The sequence below is a fragment of the Heloderma suspectum genome, chromosome 3 (assembly GCF_057233095.1).
Source record: "Heloderma suspectum isolate Gila_16-S chromosome 3, 16-S_ref, whole genome shotgun sequence".
Classification (NCBI taxonomy): Eukaryota; Metazoa; Chordata; class Lepidosauria; order Squamata; family Helodermatidae; genus Heloderma; species Heloderma suspectum.
Window position 1 is genome coordinate 106,343,999 of NC_139460.1, and position 14,948 is coordinate 106,358,946.

The 14,948-nt window shown below is 41.9% G+C and overlaps 1 protein-coding gene across 1 annotated transcript in view; it reads right to left on the minus strand.

Annotated features, from left to right (window-relative positions):
- PHEX (phosphate regulating endopeptidase X-linked) overlaps positions 1–14,948 on the minus strand; it is a 158,966-nt gene that overhangs the window by 34,576 nt on the left and 109,442 nt on the right. The window contains exons 13-14 of the mRNA XM_084841745.1: positions 14,722–14,799; positions 7,743–7,846 (exon numbers count right to left, since the gene is read on the minus strand). Coding sequence (XP_084697871.1) covers positions 7,743–7,846; positions 14,722–14,799 — 182 coding nt within the window. The remainder of the gene's footprint in view (positions 1–7,742; positions 7,847–14,721; positions 14,800–14,948) is intronic.

The window sequence follows — 14,948 nt, forward strand, 5'->3', positions numbered from 1 at the left end:
TTTTTTCACTGGCATCAACTTATTGCTTATGTTCCATTTTTCTTCAAGCCAGGTGCTCCACTTAGGTCCCTGCTTCTCTTCTGCATAAAAAACAAAACAAAAAAAAATAAATAGCAGAAATTGTGCTAGGAAGTTCTGGAATCCTTTCAATTCTGAGTCATGTAATACATACCTCTGAGCATGTGGAATGCATTTTCTCCATGACCACATGCTTATAGCTTATGTTCAGAAAGGGGCTGTAGCTCAGTAGTCTAGCACTAGGCTTTGCACACAAAAGGTCCCAGGCTCAGTCTCTGGCATCCTCAGTTAAAAGGATCACAATTGAGGTGATGGGGAAGACCTCTGCCTGAGACCCTGGACCTGGAGAACCATTGCTGCCAGTCAGAGTAGACAATAGTGGGTCTGATGCAAATGGTCTGATGCAGTATAAGCCAGTCTCAAATGTTCATCATCCTCTTCCCCTCGTGTATGCATGTGCGCGCATGCACGCGCGCACACACACACACACACACTTACAGTCAAGGATGTTACTGTACAGGGGATATTGCATGAATGTTACACCAGAGGAGGCTGGTGGCTCCGATGTCAGTACGGTGGTGAATCCACTCCGGGTTTTAGTCAGATGTGAAGCATCCTGGATAGCTCCTTTAGAGTTCTGACTGGTTCTGACTGAAACCTGGAGCAGATTCACCACCCCACTAACATTGGAGCCACCAGCCTCCACGGTGTTACACAGACCTAAATTCCAGCACATCTCTTTAAAACGCACACGCGCACACGCACACACACACACACAGCACTGACACACACACAGCACTGACTCGTGTCTTGTAGGAGCATAATGTGCAATCAGAGAACCCAATCTCTCTCCACAAAAATGCATTTCTGCCCCCATAGCCTTTCTAATAGATCCTCACAAAAGTGCTGTTTTCTCACATTCCCTCTCCCTCCTAAGGCAAATTCTCCATTCTTTATATGGTGGCTATATTGTGCCGAGGGCGAGGTTCTGTCAAGAATTTGTTTTTGACTTCCAGGGCTGAATGAAGGAACTCTTTCTTTTCCTTCCACAAAAACAGGCCACTCCAAGGTTTCCCCTCCATGGGTCTTCTTTCCAGTGGTCCTTTCCTTCCTCTTTCCCACACACCCATTTCTAAAGCATGCACTGATTTTGCCCCAGAATCACTCTACCATGCACATTGCAGTATTATAGTTATTAGGTAACATCTGGGGGAGGTTTCTTTGTTTCTTTTTTAACACCCTGTTTTGTTTCTGAACTGGTACATTTTAAATGGAATATATGTATTAGGAAACCATATTAGAAAGTTCTCATGGTTTCAACAGTTTGACACAGCTCTCTAACTCGTGGCTGAGATTAAACATAAATAAATCACTTGTCAGCATCAATTAATGGGAACATTCAGTGAACAATTTTGGACTACATGGGCTCCTCAGAAAGTTCTTGAAGGACCATCGTAGGCCATGGTTTCATTTAGCTTAGGTTTTGGCTTTTTCAGTGAAGACAGTACTACATGTTACATGCCAACACTTGTAACAGTAGCCTGACAGCCTTTTTGTAAGCTTCAAAGAACCCTCTGGGGAGTGATTGAGAGTGGAGAAGTGGTAGGGGAGAGGGCATGTAGCTGTTTCCCCCCTCTCCAAATCACTGCTCCCCTCTCACCCCATGGACTGTCACATGTCCATGCTTTGAAACCCTTGGCAGAGGAAGCTGCTTGAGTAGGGCACATGGTATAGACCAGGGCTAAGCAATGTGGTGGCTGTGGGCACCAATGTGTCCCTGGACACCTTCCTTGGTGCCCACCAAGGTGCCCTACTCCTCCCACTTAAAAAAATGTAACACATTTTCTTTCTGGCAGCTGGGATTGCTGTGAAATAGGTTTCTGTTGATGCTGAAAACTGTGGGCTCAAAGGAGTTGTTTAATGTTTGGGAGCTCACAGACCCTACCTGTGCCTTGTACTACTTGTCCTCTGCGATGGCTCCCATGGAAGCCATTCTGTGGTGGTGCCCAGGACTGTAGCTTAATGATAGGGCACATGCTTTGCACACAAAAGGTCCTAGGTTCAATCCCCTGCCTGAAACCCTGGAGAGCTGCTGCCAGTCAGCGTCAGCAAGACTGTGCTAGATGGACCCAGGGTCTGACTCAGTAGAACGCAGTTCCCTATATTCCTAGGACAGTTTCTTGAATTGCCACATGTGCCCATGGCCCAAAAAGGTTGTCTACCCCTGGTGCAGAGAGAAGGAGTTAATCCCCCTCTTTAATTTTGCCTTGCCAAAGTGAATGTTCAAGCTTTAAAAAGGGTTACTGAGATACACTGTAAGTGTATATGTGTAATATGTACATTGTCCCTCCATTTACAGTTGAAATTTTGTGGCATAGACCAGAATTTAAGAACCCCTTGAATAGCAAACCCAATTATTTACTGCGGTGCTGTCTGCTAATTATACTATCTACTTAAGATGATCAAGGACTGCAACACATAGATCAAAGACTAGGCTGTTCTATCATATAAAAATGTATGGGAACAAAACCCTGGTGCTTCCAACGACCAGCCCCCTTTTTCATTTCCATGGCATACCAATGACAAGCGCGTTTTCCTTCTGCATTGCTGAGAGGCATATGTCACACAGTCCATCAAAAATTTCCCAAAGGCCTCTTAATTGTTGAGTATCCTGAATTATGCATTATGCCCAATTTGGCCACGTCTGCTCTCAACATTCCCAGTACCAAGTCCTAATCTCTGGGGTCCAGTGCACACACATAGCGAAAACTGTGATTCAGAACAATAGCACACACAGTAGGGCTTCAGATGTAAAAAGAAATCAAGATTAAGGGTGCAATCCTATGCATGTTTAGATGGAGAAAAGGCCTACCGTTCCCAGCATTCCCCAGGTTGGCTGGGAAATGCTGGCTGGGGAATGCTGGGAGTTGTAGGCCTTTTCTCTGTCTAAACATGCATTGGATTGCGCCCTTAAAAACTCAGCAAACCCAATGAAAAATGGATGGTCTTTGAAAATTAAATCCAGCGTGACATGTAACTTGCAATGAGGCACATTCCAAGGCTGACATGATCTGCAGGGAGCCATAAGCATTCCTATCCTAAATGAGATCAGAAAACAAAGTAGAGATCAGAGATCGTAAGGTGGAGATGTCTGAAATCTAAGATGGAGAGTGTTATGTGAGGGGAAAGCTCCTTTACTATACTCTATTCCTCCCCTTCCTTTTTTTATTCCTGTGATTCTGGAGTCAAACAGCATCAGAATACAACAGTGTAATAGTATCCATAATTAATAGATTTGCTGACAACAATTTCTTAGTCTGCTTTGATGATTTTAAACTGGCAGTGTATGTTTCTGTACAGAACTCTGTATTTCTGTATTATTATTTTAAGTAGGAAAGTTGAGAATTAATTAACTGAAATGTCAAAGAACAATACAATACGAATATCTTAAATATCCACCATTAAATATTTACAGAAAATTATTATTGACCCTTTCAGAATTTATTTAGGATACGTGGAAAGCATTACCTAATTCTCTCCCTCCCTCACCCCCTATTAAAATGGTAAGATGGCAGATATGTTTTGTAGGATAATAGAAGCCAGAAGATGACTGACATCTATGCTGAGGAGTCAGGAGAAAACATTTAGCAGGGTTGACTGCATTCCAATTTCAGAGTCATTTATGGCAGCAGCCAAATAAACTAATCTGAAATGCAGGCACACAGCTGCTTATAAAGAGGTGCCCTAACCCAGGACAAGACTGGGTGACTTTTGCAATGACCTGAAGGGGCACATTTCAGACACTGGACACTTTTATTGGAAATTTAAAATGCCATTGCAGATTTCAAGTCTCTACCATGGTCTTAGCCTTTGACATCATTTTTTTTAATCATAGCTGCCTCAACTGTCTCAAAGCTTTCCTTCTGCCTAAGTTCTAACACAGGAGAGGTCTACCAGATTTAACCAATCAAAGCTGTCCTCCAAGCCTTCTTCAACAGTCACTGCTAATGCTTAATTTGCCCACCAATGAACATTTAGGATGCTTTAAACAAAGCATTCATTGTTGTTTTTAATCTTTAGTCCATTTACATCATCATGGGGCTTCGAGACAGTCCCCTATCCAGGAACTGAACACAGACCTGCTTAGCTTTAGAAAGGTGGCTGCATCATGTGCCATGCTTTGGCAGTAGTATCATTTCTTCTGAAAATGTATTGATTGGCCATTTCTGTATTCTTGATCAGTTGAACAAAACATTATTTCCCCCCCTTGCTAACTCTTCATATGCCCATTTGTTGCTTGTTTTGCAATCTTCCTTATTGTACTGGACACATTAGTACAAAGGAGCAAAGAGGCAGCAGGGAGGTTTAAAAAAGGGAAAGATGAGCACTGTGGGGTTTTTTCTCAAGGGTCAGCATAATCCATGTTTCTGCATCTCACTTTACATGGTGACCTGGATTTACTTACAGTGTATAATGGCTAACTGGGACATATCAAGCAGTGCAATATACACACCTCCCCGAAAAGCCCTTGTTCACTGTGGAGGCAATGGCAAAACATCCTATCCCAAAGTAGTCACAGTCGTGCATCATGAAGACAAATTTTCTGCATACATATCACTCCCGCAAAAGCAACAACCTCCACATGTCCACTCACTAATGATCTCACACCTGCATTTCACTGAATCTACATGCAGATAGAAAGACAACACCAATCAAAGTTCCCTGTGTGTATGTGGAACAAAAGAAGGCAGATTAGAAATGTATGTGTCGACTGTATACAGAAATTGAGACCCGTGTAGGGAACGTATCTTGGTAGAAGCGGCCCTTAGAAACTAGTTCAAGGGTCTGCCGTTGAAGTTAAGGATGTCATTTAGCTAAAACGAGGGGTATGCCTTATGCCAGCCTTCCCCAATCTGGTGCCCTCTGGATGTGTTGGACTGCAAATCCCATAATTCCCAGCTGGTATAGCCACCATGCAGGCTGGGAATGATGAGATTTGCAGTCCAACACCTCTAGAGGGCACCAGGTTGGGGAAGGCTGCCTTACACCCATGGCACATGCACAGCAGGTCACTAACTTCTCATTCCTTATTTCTCTACCTATATTAAAAAAAACAAGTAGAAAGAGACTTAAGCCACATAAATATGAAGATTGAGTGGGGAAGGGGTGGCATTAAGTAGCCCTTGAAGGAGAAAAAAGAACTAGATAAGCTCAGTTGCATTCTACCTCATGCCGAGTTAGGGGATAATTCCTTTCCTTCCAAAGTGTAGCAGTGGTGGGGGACGATTCACAGGGGACAGCCCTAAAGTTGTATATTTTGGGGATTATCTGCCAATTAATTTCACCTTCAGTGACATTTCCCATCGTACAAAGACTCTCTTCAGGCTATATTAGTGCAGCTAATAGCCACTTCCAGATGAGTGGAGGATCAAGGGTGTTTATCTCCTCTTTCATGGAAGCTCATGGTGTGCTAAATATACCGTGTTTTGCTGAACGATGGTACAGAAGAGCCTCAAAATGAACCCTTCAGGGTTATCTCTTACCATTTCAATGTATGCCTATGTAACAATGACTACCACCACTGCAGCCATTGCTATGATTTTGGTATTGTGTCACAAGCCATAGATGGAAGGGCTCTGATTTACAGATTTTTCTCAGGCTTGTATTAGTAGGGATACATGGATTTTGTACAACCTTTTCAGTATGTGTTTTGCAGGTTATCAGGTGCCTATCATTCCATCATCCACTCATTGGTGGAATTCAGGGGGAGGGGTTGCAGTTTCCTGAATTTGCACAAATTCACATTTACACAAATTTGCACTTGTGAAAATGTGCACCCCCCCAATGCACAAATCCTGCCAAAATGCAAAATTACCCCCCAAATGCATATTTTCATGCTTTAGCATATGGGGAAATGAATATTTTCAGCTGGTGTGGTTTTTTTTTCTTTTCATTTTACGTATTTTTCTATGACTAAATTTCCGCAAAATTCAGGAAAGTAAAAAAAAAAAAAAAAGGGCAGGCAAGTCTGTAGAATCTGTGCAACTCGAGAAAAACCAGTCCACTGTTGAATCCATGGGTTGGATTCATAGTAATCCAAACACATTTGATTCCATTGCAGATTTGTTGGTCATCCTTAAGCATAATACACGGGGACTATGATACTACTTAAAACAAAGCATTGACCACAGGAAACAGAACAGGTTGTAACTGGTAGGGAATTAAGCATTAAGAACATAAGAAGAGCCATGCTGGATCAGACAAGGGTCCATCTAGTCCAGCAGTCTGTTCACACAGTGGCCAACCAGCTGTTGACTGGGAACCCACAAGCAGGACATGAGTGCAACAGCACCCTCCCACCCATCGTTCCCCAGCAACTGGTGTACATAGGCTCCCTGCCTCTGGTACTGGAGGTAGCACATAGCCATCAGGACTAGTAGCCATCAATAGCCTTTTCCTCCAGGAATTTGTCCAACCCCCTTTTAAAGCCATCCAAATTGGTGGCCATCACTACATCCTGTGGTAGTGAGTTCCATAGTTAAACTATGCGCTTTGTGCAGTACTTCCTCTTATCTGTCCTGAGCTGGGTTTTCAGAAAGCGCTGAATGACAATGGACTTGAGACCAGGCAGCAGTCTGCAGGAACTGTGAAATGCTTATTGGCAAGGACGGATGCAGATCCAACTCCTATTGTTCAGTTAAAAGACATCTATGCCTCTTCCCCTTCCCCATCTTGTCTGGCAAAACTACATTCCTTTGGAGATCGGTCAAAACCTCAGACTCATGACCATGGGAAAGCATCATATTTTCAGAGAAGTTGTCTCACCAGGGCTAAGCTAAATTTGAGTTACAGCCAATGTTCTGCTAGCAGAAAAAGTACACGTGGCGGCATTGTTTCACTACAAGTTGCACAAGTGCTAATGGAACAGCTGGCACAACTAGCACAAGCGACACCTAGCCCAATTAAGTCCTAACGAGTCATGCAACAGATTGTGAAATGGCTTGTGGAATGGCTTGTGGAATGGGTTGTGGAACAACCTGTGGAATGGGTTGTGGAACAACCTGTGCAATAGGTTGTGCAGTCAGTTGTGAAAGAGCTTGCACAAGCAGAATCACAGTATTAGATTTAACCCTTGTGCAAGGATGAAAACCAGGTTTCCACAAGCATTAGAAGCTTTGCACTAGCGGAACGACACCATTCGATACAACCCAATGTATTACCAACTCAAGTTTTTGGATGCAGCAAGTTCAAATTCTATTGAAGTCTGGCATTTGTTTAAATTGAAAAAAACATGTAAGCCAAGTCCATTATCTGTTAAGTCCATACACCACTGCTGTAGGTAGCAAGTACCTACGTTAGCAATAGCAGCATTGCCTCTTAATGGCTAGATGTCTTTTTATGAAAAATCTAATGCACAAAAACTCCAGCTGTACTATTCCAAATTACCACAGTTGCCAGCAGAAATCCAATTCAATTACAATTCAATTATAGTTTCTTTAAAAAAAATACACACACATTAAGCCCTAAACCAGCCAAAGCTAAGCAGTTTAAAGTCTCACTGAGTTCAGTGCAAGGTACATGCGCATCCCTTCCACTGAAATCAGTGGGCCTTAAAAGTCTGAACTCTAGCTGGATGGTGCCCTAAGTGTTTATGTTACATGCATACTAATTGTGTGATGAAGTATTAGGTCAACTCTTCCCTAATACATTTCCTTCCTACTCACTCTGTTTTTGGAACTTCTCTTCTCAGCCAGTAGAAATCAGACTGTGCTGCCTGTTTGCGGGTCTGAAGTACATTGCCGAAATAGTCCGTTTCTGAAAACTTCATCTAGGAATACAACATAAGGGTTATGCAAGTATAACCAACAGATTCAAGGGGAAAGATCAATTACTTTAATGCATACAAAGCAAAACATCCTGAATCAATGTTGTTCTTATTTTGAGCAAGAATTCATCTGTTCAATTCCATAGACTTTTTTCCCATTGTGAATATGAACATGTGATCCCCTATAATATATATTTAATAATTACTGATCTTGATATTTTTCTATATTTTGTACATTTTTGAAAGCAATGCAATTTTTACTTTAAACTATCCACCTCAACACGTGCAGTTTGAATGATGTACCATTTCTATGAAACAACAACAGTAAATGTCGGAGAATTGGTGAATGTTGACATTCTAGGAGACCATTGGGAAATGTAACAATTCAGACATTTACCAGGAGATCCCATAGTCAACAAAGTGTTTTTGGCTAACATCTGCCATGCTGGAAAACTTTTAAAACAGTTATTCTACAGATCCTTCCAGTACCTAGATATCTAAAACACTACATTCATTTTAGCCACTGTTTATGATCTATATTTTGATGCCGAGGAATATAAAAATGCCCCTTCATGGATCACTGCCTTGTTGTGGTGAAGGGGCTTGCGTAACTCAGTGAATCCATAAGCTATGATGTGCAGGGCCACCCAAGACAGACAGGTCATGGTGGAGAGTTCTGACAAAATGTGGTCCACTGGAGAAGGAAATGGCAACCCACTCCAGTATTCTTACCAAGAAAACCCCATGGAACATATCACAAGGCTAAAAGAGATGAAGCCGGAAGATGAGCCCCTCAGGTCGGAAGGTGTCCAATATACTACTGGGGAAGAGCAGAGGGAATTTCTAAGTAGCGCCAGAAAGAGTGAAGCAGCTGGGCCAAAGCCAAAAGGACACTCAGCTGTGGATGTGTCTGGTGGTGAAAAGAAAGTCCGATGCTGTAAAGAACAATATTGTTTAGGAACCTGGAATGTAGAGATCAATGAATCAAGGTAAGCTGGAGGTGGTCAAACATGAGATGGCAAGATTGAACATCAACATCTTGGGAATCAGCGAACTAAAATGGACAAGCATGGGCAAATTTAATTCAGGTGACCATTATATCTACTACTGTGGGCAAGAATCCCTTAGAAGAAATGGAGTAGCACTCATGGTCAACAAAAGGGTGGGAAAAGCAGTACTGGGGTACAATCTCAAAAACGATAGAATGATCTCAGTACGAATCCAAGGCAAACCATTCAACATCACAGTAATTCAAGTCTATGCCCCAACCACTGATGCTGAAGAAGCTGAGGTTGATGGGTTCTATGAAGACTTACAACACCTTCTAGAACTAACACCAAAAAAAGATGTCCTCTTCATCATAGGGTATTGGAATGTTAAAGTAGGAAGTCAAGAAAGAACCAGGATAACAGGCAAGCATGGCCTTGGTGTACAAAATGAAGCAGGACAAAGGCTAATAGAGTTTTGCCAAGAGAACATGCTGATCATAGCAAACACTTTTTTCCCACAGCACAAGAGGCGACTCTACACATGGACATCACCAGATGGTCAACACTGAAATCAGATTGGCTGCAAAGTACATAATCAAAGATGGAGAAGCTCTGTACAGTCAGTCAAAACAAGACCTGGAGCTGACTGTGGCTCAGATCATGTGCTGCTTCTTGCAAAATTTCGGCTTAAATTGAAGAATGTAGGGAAAACCACTAAACCATTCAGGTATGACCTAAATCATATCCCTTATGACTATACAGTGGAGGTGAGGAATAAATTTCAGGGATTAGACCAGATAGACAGAGTGCCTGAGGAACTATGGACAGAGGTCCGTAACATTGTTCAGGAGGCAGCAACTCAATCCATCCCAAAGAAAAAGAAATGCAAGAAAGCCAAGTGGCTGTCTGATGAGGCTTTACAAGTAGCTGAGGAAAGAAGGGAAGCGAAAAGCAAAGGAGAAAGGGGAAGATGTATCCAACTGAATGTAGATTTCCAGAGAATAGCAAGGAGAGACAAGAAGGCCTTCTTAAATGAACAATGCAAAGAAACCGAGGAAAACAACAGAATGGGAAAGACTAGAGATCTTTTCAAGAAAATCGGAGATCTCAAGGGAACATTTTGTGCAAAGATGGGAATGATAAAGGACAAAGAAGTCAGGGACCTAACAGAAGCAGAGGAGATTAAGAAGAGGTGGAAAGAATACACAGAAGAACTATACAGGAAAGATCTGAATGTCCCTGATAGCCATGATAGTGTGGACACTGAACTTGAGCCGGACATCCTAGATAGTGAAGTCAAGTGGGCCTTAGGAAGCATTACTAATAACAAAGCTAGTGGAGATGACAGTATTGCAGCTGAGCTATTTAAAATCCTAAAAGATGATGCTGTTAAAGTGCTGCACTCAATATGCCAACACATTTGGAACACTCAACAGTGGCCACAAGACTGGAAAAGGTCAGTTTACATTCCAATTCCAAAGAAGGGCAATGCCAAAGAGTGTTCAAACTACTACACAATTGCCCCCATTTCACATGCCAGCAAGGTGATGCTCAAAATCCTACAAGCTAGGCTTCAGCAGTATGCTAACCGAGAACTACCGGAAGTACAAGCTGGGTTTCAAAGAGGCAGAGGAACTAGAGATCAAATCGCCAACATTCGCTGGGTCATGGAGAAAGCAAGAGAATTCCAGAAAAACGTCTATTTCTGCTTCATTGACTATGCTAAAGCCTTTGATTGTGTGGATCACAACAAACTGTGGCAAATTCTTAAAGAGATGGGAGTACCAGACCACCTTACCTGTCTCCTGAGAAACCTGTACGAGGGTCAAGAAGCAACAGTAAGAACTGGACATGGAACAACTGATTGGTTCAAAATTGGGAAAGGAGTACGACAAGGCTGTATACTGTCACCCTGCTTATTTAACTTATATGCAGAGTACATCATGAGAAACGCCGGGTTAGATGAATCACAGGTCGGAATTAAGATTGCTAGGAGAATTATCAACAACCTCAGGTACGCAGACGATACCACCCTAATGGCAGAAAGCGAAGAGGATCTCAAGAGCCTCTTGTTGAGGGTGAAAGTGGAGAGTGCAAAAGCTGGTTTGAAACTCAACATTAAAAAAACGAAGATCATGGCATCTGGCCCCATCACTTCCTGGCATATAGAAGGGGAAGAAATGGAAGCAGTGACAGATTTTACTTTCTTGGGCTCCAAGTTCACCGCAGACGGTGACTGTCGCCATGAAATTAAAAGACGCTTGCTCCTTGGGAGGAAAGCTATGGCAAACCTAGACAGCATAGTAAGAAGCAGAGACATCACCTTGCCGACAAACGTTCGTATAATCAAAGCTATGGTTTTCCCAGTAGCAACATATGGCTGTGAGAGCTGGACTATAAGGAAGGCTGACCACCAAAGAATTGATGCTTTCGAACTGTGGTGCTGGAGAAGACTCTTACGAGTCCCCTGGACTGCAAGCAGGTCAAATCGGTCAATCCTAAAAGAAATCAACCCTGACTGCTCATTGGAAGGACAGATACTGAAGCTGAAGCTGAAATATTTTGGCCACCTAATGCGAAGAGAAAAGTCACTGGAAAAGACTCTGATGCTGGGTCTTTTCAGCTGGGAAAGACTGAAGGCAAAAGGAGAAGGGGATGGCAGAGGATGAGATGGCTAGACAGCATCACCGATGCAATGAATATGAACTTGAGCACACTCCTGGAGAGAGCAGAGGACAGGAAGTCCTGGCATGCTATGGTCCATGGGGTCACGAAGAGTCGGACACGACTGAACGACTGAACAACAACAACAACAATATAAAAATGAGGTTTGTGTGGGGAAATCTAAAATCTCAGCCGAGGGGCATGCACGAGCAAAGAGTTAATAATCCTGACAACTGACAAGGGTAAACTAAGCCAAAGCATGCATCTGCAAACATGAGAGGTTTACAAGCACCCCCAACGTAAAATTGATCTTTCCCTGGAGTTTTAATACTCAAAGCAGCTAGGGTTTTTTTTTAATTTACAAATTATAGCCTTCAAGGGCTAATAAATATTTTATTACATTGAGGAGAAAATTACAAAATATGACTGTTGACAGTGCTGGTAGGGCGCAATCCTATGCATATTTAGACAGAAAAAAAGTCCTGCAACTCCCAGCATTGCCCAACCAGCAATGGACAGTGTAGTGCTTTTTTCTGCATAGCATTGTGCCTTAAGAGAACTAGTAACTGGATATAATGCTAGGCCATGTTTCAAACTCACACCATGCTACTAAGGATTCTAAGTCGTTAACATCTAATTACTGTTAGTGGCTTGTTTGCAAAGAATCTGCAACTTAATATAATTTAGAAAATGCCAAAGACTACTTCAAATAAACTGAAAACAACATAAAAGCACCCATGACAGACACACACGCATGCGTGTTCACATATTTTGGGACCCAAAAAACCCTCCATATTTCTTAGATGTTCAGTTAAAAACATAATATAACCTGGGGTGTTGTTTATGCAAAATTATTCCCATCATCTTATTAAAATTATTCCCATCATCTGGTGCCCACCAGATGTTTTGGACTACAACTCCCAGCATTCCTGGGCACTTGTCATGCTGACTGGATTGATGATAGGTGAAGTCCAAAACATCTGAGTAATACTGAGTAGAAATGCATAGGCTTGATATGTGGGATGCTACTTGAAAGTGCCCCTGTGTGTTTCAGTCCTGGTTACTTCTAAATAGACATGTAGAGGCCTGTCTGCTTATTTGTCACTACACATGCTGCTCATCCTTACTCCTGTGTAGTCATGCATCCTACTCTGAATTGGTAACAATGGAATATGTTGGGGGGGGGGAACATTTTTCAACCTCACCTCCCTTTTGCCTGTGGCCCTCCTACCACTGGAATGCAGGCCTCAGGCTGACAAAGGTTCATCATCCCTGGTCTAGACTCTGGCAGCTTCTCTCCAGGGTTTCAAACTGGAGACTTTCCCAGCCGTACCTGAGGATACCAGTAATTGAACCTGCGACCTTTCACATGCTAAGCATGTGCACTACCACTGAGCAATGGCCCTTGTCCTTGTAAATATAGTGCACCCCTGGTACAGAAGGACCATGCTAATATACTCCAATTCTTTTTACCACACCATTATAGCCACACACCGTCACACATCAGAGACCATTTCGCTAACAGAAATGTCATTGATCTATTTATTTAATATATATGTGTGTGTTAACTGCTTTTTCACCAAATGTATTCTAAAATTATGTAAATTTTTGGTTGCTTGAACAACTTGGGGCAGTACCCAACGGTGTAATTCTGCAAACTCAAATAGCACTAGTGGAACTCCACGGAATATTTCCATTGCACAAACAGTTGCCTGGTGCTCCTCCAACGCTCCCACAATTGCAGGGAGGTCCCTCTTCAAAGCATTTGTGCAACCAGTTGCACAATAAATTACGGAAGTGGAATGTGCAGCCCATTGCACAATGGATTGCACAAGAGTGATTCACAACAGGTGGTGCAGGCATAACACACAACCACTTGAGCAATCATGCTTGCGCAGACATAACTTTAGTTGGATTCTCTTGCGCACCTCGTTTCTGCTAGCACATAGTCATTTGTGCTAAAGGAATGACACAATTGGATACTGCCCTTGGAATAAAGTAGAACTCCTAAGTCACTTACTTTCATCCCCCCCGGCTGCAGACATATTTCCTACAAAAGATTTGTTGTAGCTGTTTTCTTGTCTGGCTTTAAATATCTGTAACTGTGAAGTTTCACACTACAATGATTAGATAGTATGTGAACATAAAGCAATAAAGGAGTGACTTATTATCGTTTCCAGACCTACTTTAACTACCACAGACATAACTATGGCCTCAATGAAGACATTATGTGGTGTATTGGGGGCTACATTTTTCATTTTACTTTTTGAAATATTCGGCAATTTAGCAGTAAGATTATGACTCAGAAAATGGATTGCAGCTGCCATTAATTTGCTCCAATGACACAGTTGATGGCAATCATTGTTTTGTGTTAAAGACAGATATTGCATATATTGGAAAACAAACTTAACCACAGACATGGTTAAGATTTTTCCTTTATGGATTAAATAAAGCTTGGGGTACTCGTCATCCTCAGTTTCAATTAAAAAAGCTTTATTCTCCTGAGATGTGATGCTTAACAAGAGACTCATGTAAATAATGTGGGAGATTGAACAGAGCTCAAGAAATGTGCAGAGCAAGGGAAACGTATAGCTAAAGGCATACATTTTTAGAGTGGAAATAAACCACTTAGGAAGTTAATATCCCTTTCCTTCCAGTGGTAACTAGATGTGTCACTGTGTAAGCCATTTACGTCTTGGACAATATAGCCTGAAATCATGACTCCTTTGAGAACAAAATTTCAATTTTGAATCAAATCGTAATCAAATATCATTACAGCCTGATGTTGTATTATTAGTAGTAGTAGTGGTGGTGAAGCAAAGTTATTTTAATAATCTCGCTAGTTTTCCTGGCTACTAGAAAGATAATACCACACAATCATCAGGGATGTCTGTACTCTGTGTGTACAGACATATACACACAGAATCACAATTCACCTCCAATAACCTGTATTCTGGGCTTCTATAGAGCATGGACCTATTTTAGGGTGCAATCCTATACATGTGTAGACCACAACATGTTCAGACAGGCAGAAAAAAGTCGTACAACTCCCGGAAACCCCAGCAAGCCATGCTAGCTGGAGAATGCATGGAATTGTAGGACTTTTTTTCTGCCTAAACATGCATACAATTGCACCCTTAATTATTTTGTTTTTTTCTGCTTGTACTTTGTATGCTACAGTCATCAAAGCAAATAACAATCAATGATAAGAAAAACAAGACTTACTGTTTTTATGCCTTCAGTGATATACGTATCATTCTTTATAAATTCAGGGTAACCCACTTTTGCCAAAACTGCTTTTGCCTTTGGAAAGAAATACAAACATGGTGATGACAATGATGTTCATTTAAAGCATGATGTGACCTTATCTGATCGCAGGATTGCCATTAGCTTGAGCATCAGGATCCTTGTGCTGATGTTCAGTATCATACTTTTCTACACATAAACCCTGA